The 16,543-nt window shown below is 38.7% G+C and overlaps 1 protein-coding gene across 1 annotated transcript; it reads left to right on the top strand.

Moving 5' to 3' along the window:
- Positions 1 to 399: 399 nt before the first annotated feature.
- LOC131302540 (la-related protein 1C) lies at positions 400 to 10,784 on the top strand. The gene is made up of 6 exons (XM_058329229.1): positions 400 to 1,325; positions 2,699 to 3,299; positions 3,379 to 3,520; positions 3,631 to 3,721; positions 8,981 to 9,052; positions 9,753 to 10,784. The coding sequence occupies exons 1-6, from the start codon at positions 873 to 875 to the stop codon at positions 10,041 to 10,043; spliced, it is 1,650 nt and encodes a 549-aa protein (XP_058185212.1). The 5' UTR covers positions 400 to 872; the 3' UTR covers positions 10,044 to 10,784.
- Positions 10,785 to 16,543: the final 5,759 nt, after the last annotated feature.

Here is a 16,543-nt window from a genome sequence, read left to right on the forward strand (position 1 = left end):
AAAGTTGAACGTTTCCAAATATCATTATTGATATCGTATAGAGTTGATTTTTTTACGAAAACCATAAACACAATATATTTTGTACAAAATAAGTTTCTAACCCAAAACGGGTGCAAAATTGCGTTGTGCGCAGATTGCAGTACTCATATTCTTTTAGGCTGAGTAATTAACTTGAATCATAAGCAAAAATGATACTCATATAACAATTCAAATACAACACAAAACACAACCTTTCATATACATGTGGGTTCTACATATATTGCTATATGTGAACCCTATATGTATGTGAAAAAATTGTGTAAATTGTATTTGTGTTTGAATTATTGTGTGAATAACGTTGTTGAATCCTAAGCAGCAACCCTACCACCTGACGAAAGCAAAAGAAGGGGCACTTGCGTAACTTGTCAATACGTGGGCTCCCGCAACCCAAAACCAAAGCGGAGAAGGAAAGAATAGTAGAGAGAGAAAGAGAGGAGAGAGAGGCGACTGGGAAAAAAAAAGGACAAAGAGAGAGAGAGAGGAGAAGAAGAAGAAGAAGGGTAGGAGAGAGAAAGCTCGTTGTAGCTCAGCCTCGTCGTCTCGAGCGCGATCGGATTCTCTCAGTGATCCATCCGTCGACCAATCTTTGTAACTCACTATCTCCGCATTCTCCACTCATCGATAGAAACCCTAGAAATTCCTTCCTTGCTTCTGATCACTCCCCACACCATTCTCTCTCCTCACCTAAATTTTGATCCTTCTATTTGTTAATTCGTCTATCTATCGGCGTCTCAACCATAAGCATTCAAACCTTTTCGAGCCCTGAATCAAAAAAAAAACAAACTATCTAATCAAAAAATTCCAAATTTTCAACTCTGAAAACCCTAACTCCCATGGCAACAGCTTCCAATCACTCTCCCGACCCCGCCGCCAACAGCCCTCGATCGAAGCGAGCCACCGCGCCACCGCGTGGCGCTGCTGCTCCGCCGTGGTCGCAGCTCGTTCGTGGCGCCGAGTCCGAACCGCTCGACGCCCCTTCCTCGCCGTCTGCCGGTCGGGGGCCAATCGGTAATTCTTCTCCTGATCGGGGACCAATCAGCAATTCATCGTCGCCAGATCATTACGCGGGCGAGGCTGCTCAGGCGGATTACTCCGACAGTAATGCGGGCAAGAAGCAGGTCTGGAACAAGCCTTCAAACGGTGCCGTGGAGGCTGTTGGTGGAGCAGTGATGGGGGCAGTTTCGTGGCCGGCTCTCTCTGAGTCTACTAGGGCTTCTCTTAAATCAGCTTCGTCTGATTCGTTGAAACCACCTCTCTCCGATCCGGCTTCGGTCTCTGCTTCGCAGGTTGTTCTCATGCTGTTCGTCTCTGATGAATGATCTATTTCTTCACTGGTGTATCGGTTTTTTGCTTGAGTATGTGTTGCGGTAATTAGTCGTACATTAACCTAGGGCTGCAAACGAACCGAGCTGTTCTCGAGCAGCTCAAGGCTTGGCTCGTTAGTAAACCAGTGTAGCTCAAGTTTTACGCTTGTTTAGTAAATGAGCCGGGCTCGAATTAAACTCAGGTTGTTTGTAAAAGCTCGGCTCGTTTATAGAGGCTTGTTAAGTAAATGAATCAAGCTCGAACACCTCCATACTGAGCAATCCGAGCTGGAGCTAGTCTAGTCATACCCTAGGAACCAAATCACAATGGATCGAAGCCCTCCCTTTCCTTCCAATTAGTGAGATTCTATCTCTTACTTGAAAAATTGTGGTCGACCCTGACTACATGGGAACAGATCCTTCTTCCTCAGAATCGAGATTGTTTACAATTTCCACTGACGAGCTTTCTTGTTAAGAGCATGAATTTCTCTTTCCTTTTTCAATTTAAAGGCTATCGAGTTTTCCAAAACAGGAGAAGCAAAAAAGATCACACTTCGAACGCGGGAAAGTGCTGCAAAGGAACCGAGTTGTTCTCAAGCAGCTCGAGTTTTAAGCTTGTTTAGTAAATGGGCCGAGCTTGAATTAACTCAGGTTGTAGGTCGTTTGTAAAATCTCGGCTCGTTTATAGAGACTCAGTTTAGTAAACGAATCAAGGTCAGACAACTCCATACTAAACGAACCGAGCTCGAGCCGATTATTTGGGGTCGACTTGAGCTCAAGCTAGACTAGTTTTAAACGATCCGAGCTCAAATACTTCATAGCTCGGTTCGGCTCGTTTGCAGCCCTAAATTTAACCAAATCCTACAGAAGATGTAGAATGGTGTTACATGCATCGTCAAGGGTAAGATGATTGAAGAGAAAACCACCGAAGAAAACTGAGAAACAGGATGAAGTAAGCCTAGAGATTGTGACAGACTGAGTGCTATTTAAGTACAAGAACTCCTAACCTGAGAGAACACTATCTTCTAAGCAAATTTCCTATGCTTGTTTGAGAGGTTTCTACTGGTTGTCCTCTAGCAGGCTTAAGGATTTCAATTCTTTATAGGAGGTTCTTCTTCTTGTTACCTCTTGAAGATGAGACACTGTTTTGAGAGGTTTGCTACTGGTTTTTCTCTAGCAAGGTTAAGGATTTCAATTATTTATAGGAGCTTCTTCTTCTTGTTACCTCTTGAAGATGAGACGCTGTTTTGGCTTAGCTTGCTGTATTTGTATCTTCGGGTTGAATAATTGGCTTCTATTCGTTCCATATCTCTATCTGGATTTTTTTTTCATGTATACGTCTTTATGTACTGTAGGGGGCTGGAATTGCATCTTCTTCCACACAGAAATTGGTCATCACAAATAATGCAAACCCTACTGTAACGCCGAACCATGTAATGCCACCCACACGGCAGAAGTCCATGAAGAAAGTTGGTGGGAGTTCAAGTGGAAATCCAAATGCTAACGGTGGCTTCCCTCAACTGTCGCCACCATCGGGTCCAATAGTTGAAATGCCTTCTACTAATACTGGAAGATCGGGGTTAGCTGTTCCGGAGTCATCTCCGAGAGACCATACAAACAAGGAAAGTGGACAAAGGGGAGGATTTGGGTCACAATCCCATGGTGGTAATGACCACCCACAGCAACGCAATTCATTTAGGAGGGGCAATGGCGGTGGACCCTATCCTCGTGGTGATGGTTCTTATCAACAAAACTACAGGGGCCGGAGGGACCAGGATGGTGGAAATCATGAGTGGAGTTCTCCTCGTAGTTTTAGTGGCAGAGATGCTCACATGCATCCGCAAAGAGTTGTTCCTAGGGGCTTCATTCGTCCTTCACCGCACAATCCTACCCCCTTCATTCCCCCTCCTCCTCCGGTGCCCGTGCAACCGTTTGGCAACCCTATTATTTACCCTGGTAAGATATTTTTCTTTTACGTTTCATAAGATATTTTTGATGTATCATAAGTTCAATGTTTGATGGCATCTGTTTGCAGAAATGCCTTCTCCGATGATTTATGTTCATCCAGACTCCTTTAGGGGTATGCCTGTTGTTGCACAAATGCCGCCTCATCCCATGTTTTTTATACCGGATCAGTTGCGTCTGAAGATAATGAGTCAGATAGATTACTATTTCAGGTACCTTATTGTTGTGTGTGCTGCTTATGATTGGAATAAGAAATAGTTGCTTCCATTTTCTTGTCTTTGGGGAACTTAATGGTCGGTGCACTCTTATTCACTTATTGCAGTAATGAAAATTTAATTAGAGATACGTACTTGCGGCGGAACATGGATGAACAGGGCTGGGTTCCCATTAATTTAATAGCAGGCTTCGCCAAAGTGAGTTTTTTGGGCAACTTATGGCTTTCTTCTTGTTTTTTCTTATGTGATAAGACCTTTGGCATTTATCATACGTAACTCTTATAGAATAACTCAAGAAAAGAAGTTTCTTTTTCATCACTTTACAACCTAGAACAGTATGGTTTTCTGCTGTCAGTTTCATTCGCGATGCATTTGGTATCTTTTTCCATGCAACTATGTGCCAAATTGACTGATTTACTGATGCAATGACAGAATAGAGTATAATATCTATGGCTTATAGTAAGATAAAGATACCAATTAGACAATGAAATCTTATTCTGTATCTATGGCTTCCTATTAGGATATTGTGTTTATATTTATGACCTTCACTATGATTGCCTTTTCCCCCACATCTTTCTTGATCTTAATTATTGTGAATTAAATAAATGTAAGATGACAGAGTGCATATTCTGTATTTAAACTCATACCTAGCCGCTAGGGAAATAGATGGAAGAAGAACTAATGAGTTAAAACGTTACAGTAAGTTTTTGCAGAAGTTCCAGTGAACCTTAAATAACATCTTGAAGGCATTGTTTGCTTTTTCTTCTAGTATCCTCTCTGTTGGATTGCCCTTGGTGCTATCATGACTTTTGAAATGTTTCACTTCTTTGGGGATTGCATTCTGTCTCGAGAATCATTCTAGTTCTGTACTTTGTAAATCAAGCTATATATGTGTTGCTTCAACTGATGGGAGACTAAAATGTTTCATGTTATGCTTTTTCTTTTCTCCTGAACATTGGCTGCCTACTTATCATTCTGCTATGTTTCTAGTGATGGGAGACTAAAAGGTCTTGATCTTACTAATCTGTTTCTAGCGATCTTATCGCTCTGCTATGTTTTAGATGTAATGCTTGATGCAGTTTGTATGAGGAACTTAATATTGTAAGATGCTCTGTAAAGTTGGTATGGGATTACCGGTTCCCTTTGCTGACTAATATATGGGATTGACCTGTACATCCGGAATTTTGCATGTTGATGTGCTTTTTACATTCACTTGGAATTATGTGAGGACTGGATCTACCCTTCGATTATTGTCTAACTGAATTAGGAATTTGAAATGTGAGACTGAGCAGACTTGTTTTATGCTTAATTTATTTTGTTGCTGCGTTCATTTTTTTGTAGTTCAATATTGAATCTTTTGTTTTAGGTCAATATTTGTTATGCTTGGTCACCATTCAAATATATATGGAATCATGTCATCTGACCTGGGTTAATGTGGGTTACCCAATAGGATTTGTTCGTTGTTACTCTTACTTTGTCTAGTTAGTGTGTGTTTGTTACCCAACCTTTGTAGTAAAAACTTGTTTGCAATTGCTTCCCAGTCCAATCACAAAACCATATAGAAGTTCCTCAAAAATAGTCGTTCATATAAATTGATAATATTGCATGGTAACCATACAACCCTTTAAAGTGTGCAAGGAAACTATGGTTTACCAGGTAGTGTTCAATTTGCTCCTGGAATTATTGCTTGATGAAATAAAAGTTGGTTCATCAGTTTCAGTTTTGATGAAGTTTTATTTGGCTCAAGTTGTTATCAGTCCATGCGCTTCTGGGTGACAGACCATTCTGTTTCATGGCACTATCCATGGAGTATTGAACATACGTCTTTATTCTTTATAGGAATGCTCTAGAGAGACTAGAAAATTTGAGTAACTAATACTCTTGGAGACTGGATAAACTCTTAGTCTCATAGCACCTGCTGTCCTTTCCGGCTTCAGTAATTCAAGCGATTGTTAAGAACTTAATGAAATTACTAGTAGGTTGCCGTTTTGTTTAGGAGCTGGGGACATCTTTTGGGAAGCTGTTAAATGGTGATTTAGAAACTCAGCCCATAGGATCCTTAATGTCTTGCTTGCTAATCATGTTGTAAACAATAGTTATCCTAATCTGCTGAGCTGGTCACTCGTAGTCATATGGTTGTCTTGTCTGAGATGCTATAGTTGAAGTTACGCTTTCCAGGTAAATGGAGTTTAGTGAAGTTATAGGAAGTTTGTTAGTTGGTACCCTCTCAGTTTCAGTGTTAAGTTTTTTTGACATTACCATTTGGCATGTTTGAGAGAGAACACCGCTGTTGCTGTTAAGTGATCAAAATGAACACTTTTTATGAACTTTGAGCTTGATCCATGTACAATGCATCCTGGTCTGCATGTTTTTTTATGATATGAGGGAGCTCCTAAAGTGGTGCCGCTCCCACCTTAGGAGCCTGCTTTTGCGCTCCCAACTAAGGAGCTTGACAGGGAGCTCGGTCCTTACGAAGATGGGAGCTTTTGTATGATCTTTGTATAGAAAAACGGGGATTTATCACTTGGCTTTATGAATTGGTATTTGATGAACTCATATACCTAGCCCAAGTCATGATATATCTTGAAAAGAAAACCATATATTGTAACACTTGCCCATTGGCCCATATTTTTACTTCCTAAAATGATTGTACTTTTAAAGTGAATACTCTATGCTACATTATTTTCATAGTATATGTACACGCTCCCAACCTTGGGAGCTTATGTACTCCCCTGCTCCCGCCTCTGCTTCCACTCCCGCACCCGCTCCCGCATCATGCAACTAAGGATGAGAGAATCTGTACTGTATACTGAGAATGGTTCAGTTTATCTGTGTCTACAGTTGATGCAATTAGTATCGGATCCTTTGAACCATGATGGTGAACCATCATGGTTATTTCCACCTCTCAAATCCCGATAGAGAGATTTCTTTTGGAAAGCAGCCAAGGATTAAGGTTCCTTCTCCAATTCTCCTGACCTAAACCAAGAGTAGGCACCCCATACAACCTCTCTGGAAGGGCCAACATCTCTGCCATTTCCTAATCCCGTAGCTCCCTACGAAGAAGGATGTCCACACAATTCTCTCCTCAAGTAATCCAACACTGCCCCTAAATGGCCAGGATGCGGGGTGGGAGGGAAACGGATGTTGCTTCTTTTTATAGAGAGGTTTCATGATTGTGATCCATGAAGAAAGAAATTTCTCCTGGTTGAATATAATGGAAATGGCTTGTTTCTCTGTCTCAGATACTCCTTACATAGCAAATGATGCACTGAATTTTGCAAAAGTACTTTTTCATTCAAACTGATGCTGGGAATTATTGTGGGTTGACTGAAACTTCAAAATGACAAAATTTTCAGCATTTGATGTATCAATTGATCTAATAAAGCAATGGATGAAGAGTGGAACTTAATGAAGCATGATTGTGAGGATAGCGTAGGAGAGCACGAATGCTGACATAGTAATGAGCCGTAAAAATTAGTTTTATGATGAACTCCAGTTCACTACTTGATTTTTTTTTTTTTGGTTGGGATGCATTCCAACTAGACTTATCGGACACAATCACATATTCTTAACTAATACTCCCTCCGTCCCTTTCTTTGTGTCAAACTTTGTAACTTTTTATTATTTCCCTTTATGGAGACATCATTATTACACTTTTTATGGATTTCTTTGGAATCTACTCATGGCGACATGGCAAATGTATCAACTTTTGCCCACAAACTTTCAAAATAGACTATTATTAGGGGACAACCGAAAGTGGATTACTGGACTGGACCGTAAAAAAGGAACAAAGGGAGTAATTGTTGAGTCCCCAACATGGGTACTTGTTGGGTACTTTGCAATTTACAAGTTAACATGGGTTAATGCAATATAGTTTGTAGTGCACCAAGGTCATTGGTCGGTAGTTGTAAAATGAGTTTCGAATGTATGGTGGAAATAATTTTCCACTGGCACAATATTAGCTAGGTATTGCCTCAGGTTGTAATGATCTGTTATTCTTTACACCAACTAATCCACTCACTCATGACTCATCTCAAGTATGAAAGAAGCAAGATACTCTTCCTACTAAGTGTGCATGTATGTAATGAGAGTGGGGTAAAAGCAACATTTTAGTTTGCTAGCCGCCCTTCTCTTCCAGTTTAAAGTTGAAGTACTTGCTGTCATGGGAGACATTGAGACTGGAATCAAGGCCAAAGGGCAGGACACTTCACCAGCCGGAACCCTTTCACCAACAAATAGGCCAGGATAGTTAGATTAGGGTGGCATTCTTATTTCTGAAATGAATGTGAGTTGTCTGGGAATTCAAATGCCTTTCAGGACTGGCCCTGGTGTAGTTGATTCACAGCACAAGTAGCCAGAGAAGTATAAGTCATCGTAGTTGCAAGTCCAGATTAAGCGATTTAGTAAATGATTACGCAGAATATGATCCAGCTGAAGGAAGGGGGCTTCATAGCCTTGTGAAAGAAGTTTGGGAAAATGAGTTTTCTTGTTAGTATTTAATTTTTCTTAGGCCCCGCCTTCTTTCCTTCTGTCCAGAATTTTTAAGTAGTTGAATACAGTTTTTAGTTGATTCAGTTGAAATTGATTGAGGTGAGGGCCTAAGTTTGTATGTCAGAGCATTACCTTACAGTTCTGGTTACAGCCAGTGAACAAATTAATTCCAATTTCCAGTGCATATAGATAAAAGCCTCTGTCATTTTCATTGTCACTTTTTGTTAAAATGGAAGTTGAATGCATTCTTCATTGTATTCGTATGATGCATCCTGTCCTTGACCGCCTTTTCATTCTCTCTGCCACCGACGTCTGCTGTAATTTCTTGGCGCTTGTTTGTTAAGAAAGTAAGATGGATCTTCCCTTGTACTTTAATCATCCCAATCCCGATCCCTGTACGTTTTTCATTTTTCAATAAAACATTGTAGTGCTCTCCGACTGCATCTTAGGATATACCTTTCAATGAGATTGTTCAGATAGCTATCTTGAGTGCTGGGTTTCCACATGTATCGATATATGTATTATGTATTTATGAAAGTTGAAGTGTCATGCCATTTGGTGCTCTATTGGCAAGTGAATTGCAAATAAGTGGCATATCTCAATTTCTCCTGGTAAGAAAATTGGAACACTTAAGAGGAACTTGCACTTTAAGCATTTTGAAAGTGGCTTTTAACCCCTCTTTCCTCTTTTTCTTGTTTGCTGATATTTGATAGCTTGCGTATCTTTTAGTCTTTCACCGACAGCTTATTTACATGTTCTTTTTCCAAAATGAAATTTGGTGATAATACAAATATGCAAACCTAGAGCATGTTTGGCTTCTAGAGCAAATTCCCTTTTCAGATTTGATTCAGAAGAAGTTTATTCCTCCGCTTTTGGTGATACTACAGTTATTTTACCTAAAAGCTTGGCTCAAGAGAAAATTTCTTCTATACCTTGTAATGCTGCCCTCCTGGGCTCCTATTGCAGGTTAAGCTTCTGACAGACAGTATCCCGCTTATATTGGATGCTTTGCGCTATTCAAATATTGTGGAAGTGAAGGTATTTTCAAATATACACACGATTCTCTTTACGAAAGGTTCAGTTTCAGTTTTATTCTTAGTTTTGGTGCTACTTTGTTTCCTAAGCCACCTTACTCGCTTGGGGCCTCTAGAGGACTCACCTCTGCTTGGTAGTGGGTAAATATAGCATCAGAGTTTCCCACCCAGTATACTCTTATTCTTGCACCTGTTAAACAAGCCATTCAGCTTGCTTTATCAAAGTTACTAATTTGGGATATTTGCAGCATTCTGCTTCCCTTTTCTGAGCGCCCTCAGTCAGCCAATTGTGATAGCAAGTTTATTGTTGATTTCTTATTTTTTGCTGTTTGGGGCCTCGTTTTTTTAGATGAATTTGGTGCAGGAAATTATTTCCGAGAAAATACAGTGAAGTTGAAAGGAAAAGAGATGATGTTTCCCTGCATGTGTTCATTTGATAGAAGGATTTGTGAGATAATTAATAAGTAGTTTAATTGTGTAGGGAACTATGTTTAAAAGTAAGATTCTTGCAAAATCTTGTACTTCTTACGGGACAAGTATTAAAGGAGAACTTCATAGTTGGAAAAGTTAAAGATAGGAGTGGCAAACAAGAAGAAATGGAAGCGAAGTATACTTCCATATTTTTCTTTCCTTTCCCAGGAACTGAACTAGGCCTTAGGGTGACAAACTTCTTATTCACCTCACATGTGTTCCTTGTTTTGCAGGATGAGAAAGTACGAAAGCGTGATGATTGGTGGAGATGGATCATGCCTTCTGCTCAGTTTCCGCATGTCTCGAGTCCTCAATCACTAGGAAGGTCAAGTCATGATATACTTGCAGCGAACATCCAGAGTATGTCGCTAGATGAGAACATGAACAAACAAGGTCAGGAGGAGGGATTTCTAAGTAGATCATCATCCGGGGAATTGAATAGCCAGTCTCAACGATCCAGTGGTGAGGGGATAGGCCAAGCTGCTTTTCAAGCTGGCGAGCCGTCTTATTTCAGCAAGAAGTAAATGAGTATTGAGCTTTTGAAAATTCTTCGGAGGGATGGAAGGAGGGAAGGAAGCGCTCAACGACAGTGAATATTTTGAATAATACTTCTGGAGATTAGGGGTCTTGGTCTAGTTCTGGTGTCACTCATGGGGCAAATAGACAAACAAAATTACGAACCGGAAATAAAATCGGGAAAACTTTAAAAAAAAAATAAGAGTACTACCTATAAGAAGTTAAAAAAAAGGGCTCTCATGGCGAAGGCTAGTAGCGAGACATTCTTGGGATGTATGTATGATTTTGGAGGGATCATTGCTGTCTTCTATTTTTCATGGTAAATCGTTGTGACTTGGTTATTTCCTTGTGGGGAATTTTGATTCTACTTCCCCGTGCCTGCCCCTCAGCTGTTATTTTTTCATGAATGTCTTTGGGGTCGGATTACCTCTCATTCTCAGGAGGTAAAATGGAGTATGGCGCAGATGGGAGATGGAAGAAATGTCTTTGGTGGATGATGCTGTTGATACTGTTACTATGCGGTTGTTCTGTGCCTCATTATCTATTGTGTTTACTGCTTTATAAATGAAATGACATTCCTATGTGTATACCATTTTAATGGCCATTATCAAGACTACTGCATAAATTGCCATCGATCGGAAAACTGTTTTGGCCTATATTCTGTAAGGAAGAGATATCCTTGACTCTGTTTTTGCCTTCTGCATTGAAACTTTGTAGATGTTATATAGTATATTTTCGGTGTTTGGATATTTGATTCTGTTTGGGTTTTTTGAGTTTATTTGGCCGTGATGCCTTCTGCTGGTGTGACTTTACAACTTAAGTTCTGATGATTTATGCAGGATACTGTGAACCTCGTTCAGAACGTTAGGCACGTCAAAATTCATGTTAATAGGATACTGTTTATAATATAGTTTCAAAACACATTTATCTCAAAAAAATAGGTTTAGAAAATATTGCAAAACTGGATAAAAATCTATTTTGGGGTGAGATAAATGTATTTTGAAAATGTATTAAATGATATCTAATTAACATGAATTTTGATGTGCCTAATGTTCTCAATGAGGTCTAAAATACCAATGGTCTTGACCATCAAAACGGATCCGGGAAGGCCCGGTATTCACCCGGACAAGACCCTCCAGTCACTTTAGTAGAGTATTGTGCTATTGCTCAAGTTTGTGATTGACACACTCACTTATTTTTTTTCCAAAGAAAGGAGTAGATTATTCATTTTGTTGAAGTCTAGTTTTTACTGTTGAGTTATGATATAAGTTGGGCGCTGCTATTCGCAGCCCTCTATTTTCTCTCATAGCCCGTTAAAAATTTTCAATTATACTCGACAGTTAGTTACCGAAATTGAGATATATTTTCAGCATTCAATTACCGAAATATAATATTTTTTTCAACAGCTATTTACCGAAAATGTATGTTCGGTAGTTGTTTACCGAAAGTTAAATATATTTTCGACATGTAGTTGCCGAAATATAATCTTGTTTTCAACAGTAATTTACCGAAATGTTATTTATGATTTTCAATAACCATTTACCGAAATATAGTGGGTTATGGGAGAAAATAAAGGGCTGCGAATAGCAGCGCCCTATAAGTTTGTGTTTCCTCAAAAGTCTAGTTTAAAAAAAATAAATGTACGGCGTTCGTTCAATCAATCAAGAGAAATATATCTTCTATTTTTGGAACTGAAGAGAAAAAACAGAAATATGTCTTGACATTGTGGTTTTTGATATCTAGTCAAGTTTTACTCGTCGGCACAAACATAAAGCTTAACTGTAGCACCAAACTCCGTAAATTCATAATAATAATAATAACAAAAAGAAACTCTGTCTACTCAGGTTTTGTCGTGAGAATTTTATAAAGTACCTTATAAAATATATAGTACATTCACGAGAGTCCGACTCTTTTACCTTTTACTGTACCTCATATTCTATAGTACATTCATGATAGTATTTTTATATAGAGAGATGCATAATTTCTATAATATATTCACGAGATTTTTGTAGCGATAAAGCTAAGGGGACCGACCACCCCCATACAGTTTACAGATAAGGTACTAATGGGCACGTGGGGCCCACTCTGGTCATTGTTGTCTTGTGTTTTTCATGGTAAATCGTTGTGACTTGCCTGCCCCTCGGGTGTTATTTTTTCATGAATGTCTTTGGGTTCGGATTACCAGCTCCCATTCTCAGGAGGTAAAATAGAGAATGACGCGTATGGGAGATGGAAGAAACGTTGTCGGTGATGATGCTGTTGATAACGATAGGGTACTGATGGGCACGTGGGGCCTACTCCGGATTCTGCATGGATAATCCGGGCCATTCAATAATTTAAAAAAAGAAACGTTGTCAGTGGATGCTGCTGCTGATAACGTTACTATGCGGTTGTTCCTTGCATAATTATCTATTGTGTTTTACAGCTTTATAAATGAAATGAAATGACATTCCTATGTATAGTTGTATACCATTTTAATGCCCATTATCAAGACTACTGCTAAAACTGCACTCGATCGGAACACTGCTTTGGCAAGAAAGGCATAAACTGCCCTCATCTTTTACATAGTACATGACATTCACGAAATTTTTACCTTTTATAGTACCTCATATTTTATAGTACATTTACGAGAGTATTTTTATACAGAGAGGTGCATAATTTCTATAGTACATTCACGAGACTTTTGTAGCGATAAGGCTAAGGAGACCGACCAACCCCATACCAATAGCTTTATAAATGAAATGACATTCCTATGTATACCATTTTAATGGCCTCATTATCAAGACTACTGCATAAATTGCCCTTGATCGGAACACTGCTTTGGCTCGGGTATTCTGTAAGGAAGGGATATCTTGACATTGTTTTTGCCTTTTGCCTTGAAACTTTGTAGATGTTATATATATTTGGGGTGCTTGGATGTTTGATTCTGTTTGGGTTTTTTGAGTTTTTTTTTTTTTTTTTCGGATTTTTCAAAAATAGGAAAATTGGATTGAGCGCCTACACATATCGGATAGAGCTGATTTTTCACGAAAGCCGCTCGGGTTTTAAAAAAAATATATTATTGAACGACTTGGATCATCTTTGCTAGTTCTAGAGTAGGCCGCACATGTCGTGCAATGCCTGTATCATTGTTGATAGAATATATAGTACATTCATGCAAGTCCAAGACTATTTTATATAGTACCTTATAAAATATATAGTACATAGTCTGAGACTTTTATATAGTACCTTATAGAATATAGTACATTTACGAGAGTCCGAGACTTTTATATAGTACCTTATAGATTATATAGTGCAAAATATATAGTACATTCATGAGAGTCCGAGACGTTTACCTTTTATAGTATAGGGAGGAGAGGACCCTCTGTTTCATTATTTATTATCTTCTTATTAGGTTTTTTTTTTTTGGCCAAAACTATAGAAATTCCTTTGATAGGAGAAAACCTTCTAGAGTATCTCATCTATGGTACATTCACGAGAGTATTTTTATGCAAAGAGATATATCTTCTATAGTACATTCACAAGACTTTTGCAGCAATAAAACTAAAGGGATCGACCATCCCCATATTGATAGGGTGCCAATGGACACGCGGGGCCTACTCCGGATCCTACAATGATTTTAAAAAAGAAACGTTGTCGGTGGATGATGCTGTTGATACCATTACTATGTGGTTGTTCCTTGCCTAATTATCTATTGTGTTTTACTGCTTTATAAATGAAATGACTTTTGTTTTTGTTTTGCCTTTTGCCTTGGAACTTTGTAGATGTTACAGTAGTATATATATTTTATTATTTTGGGTCTTTGGATATTTGAGCTTATTTATTAGCCGCGAGTTCTGCTGGTGTGACTTTGCAACTGATGATTTATGCAAGATACATATTGTGGTCACCTTGCTTTGGTCAAATTTTACGTTACCTAGGGTACCCTAGTGGCAGAGTTTTGCAAAAAGTAATTGTGTGTTATTGCACGGAATGAGATCCTTTAAAGGGACCGGACAATACTTTGCGGGCCATTTTGGGTCCGTTTTGATGATCAGGATCGTTTATTATTATTATTTTTGTTGTAAACGGGACTGTTTATAATTTAAACCTCGTTGAGAATATTAGGCACGTCAAAATTCATGATAATAAGATGTCGCTATAATATAGTTTCAAAATAAATTTATCTCAAGAAAAATGGGTTTATAAAATATTGCAACGCTGGATAAAAATTCATTTTGGGTGAGAGAAATGTGTTTTGAAAACTTATTAAATGATATCCGATTAACATTAATTTTGACGTGCCTAATGTTTTCAATGAGGTCTAAAACTGATTCGGGAAGACCCGGTATTCATCCGGACTCCCCTCTAATCCCTTTAATAGAGTATTTGCTATTGCTCAAGTATGTGATTGACACAGATTATTTTTTTCAAAGAAAAAAGTAGATTATTCATTTTATAGAAGTCTAGTTTTTACTCTAGGGGTGAAAATCGGTCGGTTTGATTTTTGGGGTGTTCGAAATTGAACCGATTGATTTGGGATGATGTAGCCAGGAACCAACTCCGATCGATAAAAACAATGACTGAAATCGGTTCAAGGTGGTTCGGTCTAGTCGATTTTTTTTTTCCGGGTTTTTCGGTCTGGCTTTCATATTGAAATGGACAGTTGAGATTGAGATGGATGGCTGGGATTTGTTATTCTTTTTGGGTTTAAGATGGATGACTTTGATTAATTGGCCCAAATCGGTATGGTTTTGGGTATATCGGTTCGATTCGGAGAAATTTCCAGGTAGCCGAGACCAAATTGAAAATTAGTTGGTTCGATTCGGCCCAAACCGAAGCCGACCAAATCCACCCTTACTCCGACCGAAAATCAAACTGATCGGTCAATTTTTTTTTTTGATCCATCGGTTTCTCTTTCGTCCCTAGTTTGTTCAAGAGAAATAGTAGAAGAAACAAAATAGTACGTGGGTTTTTTTTTTTTTTTTTGGTAAACAATAGTACGTGGTTAAACCAAATCGTTTAAGTAATGTTTGAGGGGGATGGGGCAGCTGGGCTATTCTTCAATCAGCCATCAAATTCTTCATTATTATGTTGTGTTGTCACTCTTTGGGTAAAAATTGGACAAATTTTTAGCTATTCTCCAATCAGCGATTGGATCATCAAATTATTCATTAGTGTGTTGTGTTGTCACTCTGTAGGTAAAAGTTGGACAGTTCTCTACATATTCTCCAATCAGCCCTTGGATCATTAAATTCTTCATTATTGTGTTGTGTTGTCACTCTGTTGGTAAAAGTTGGATAGATTCTAGCTATTCTCCAATCAGCCCTAGGATCATCAAATTCTTCATTATTGTGTTTTGTTGTCACTCTGTAGGCAAAATCTAGACCGAGGATTCCCATTCCCCCAAACATCTCCATTTGTATGCAAGGACTAAGGAGGACTGCAAACTGTGAACACTTTTCACATTCATGAGATTCTTCGTCCTCCATCTGGACCGAGGATTCCCATTCCCCCAAACATTCCCATTTGTAATTTTGTATGCAAGGACTAAGGAGGACTGCAAGTTGTGAACACTTTTCACAAGATTCTTCGTCCTCCAAGTTTTTCAAGTTGGTCTTCTCACCCTCCTCCCTTAGTGGAGGCAGGAGTTCGAGTCCCGTGAGGGGCGAGGGTGGGGCTCAGGGTTATAGACAGTCTTTGAACCTCTTATGAACTAACCTACTAACTTGTTAACTCCCCTATACCCGTTGATGTATAAACTATGACAAAAAAAAATAAAAATTATATTCACTAGAAGACTTGCCCCTTTTAACCTCTTTATAGTACTTCGTTTTTTAACCCCAAGTTTCTCTCTCTTTCAATGTTTTTTTTTTCTCCAAATAAATGTGTTTTTTTCAAGGGGTGATGGGATACAAGAACCAAAATGCTACACGATCTTTATGCTTGTCCTCATTATGCTTGTCCTGGGCTTCATTGGAATTCTATCTTACTTCACTTGTGGAGAAATGTTGTATTCTGTTTTCGATTCTTCTCCAACGGTCTGTGACATGGAACTGATTTTGGTTCCATGGTTATTTGGGGTTTTAGTTGTGTGTGTTTTTCTTTTATTTGGTTGATTGCTTATCTACCTGTTCAATAGCACAATACTCTATTAAAGGCTATTGTCCTTATTAAAAAAACAAAAAAAAAGGTGGAGAAAATTCTATGGCTAAAAAGTTTTGCTGCAAAATCTTCGCTTCAAGTCGGTCATTTTTTATCTTTATCATACCAAGTATGGCACAGATGAGAGATCGAAGAAACTTTGTCGGTGGATGATGCTTTTGATACTGTTATCATGCGGTTGGACAGATTATCAAATTCTTCATGATTGTGTTGTGTTGTCACTCTGTGAATAAAAGTTGGACAGATCTCTAGCTATTCTCCAATTAGCCCTTGTATCATCAAATTTTTCATTATTATGTTGTGTTATCACTCTGTTGGTAAAAGTTGGACAGATCTTTAGCTCCCAAACACCCCATTTTATGCA

This window comes from Rhododendron vialii, chromosome 10a (assembly GCF_030253575.1).
Source record: "Rhododendron vialii isolate Sample 1 chromosome 10a, ASM3025357v1".
Lineage (NCBI taxonomy): Eukaryota > Viridiplantae > Streptophyta > Magnoliopsida > Ericales > Ericaceae > Rhododendron > Rhododendron vialii.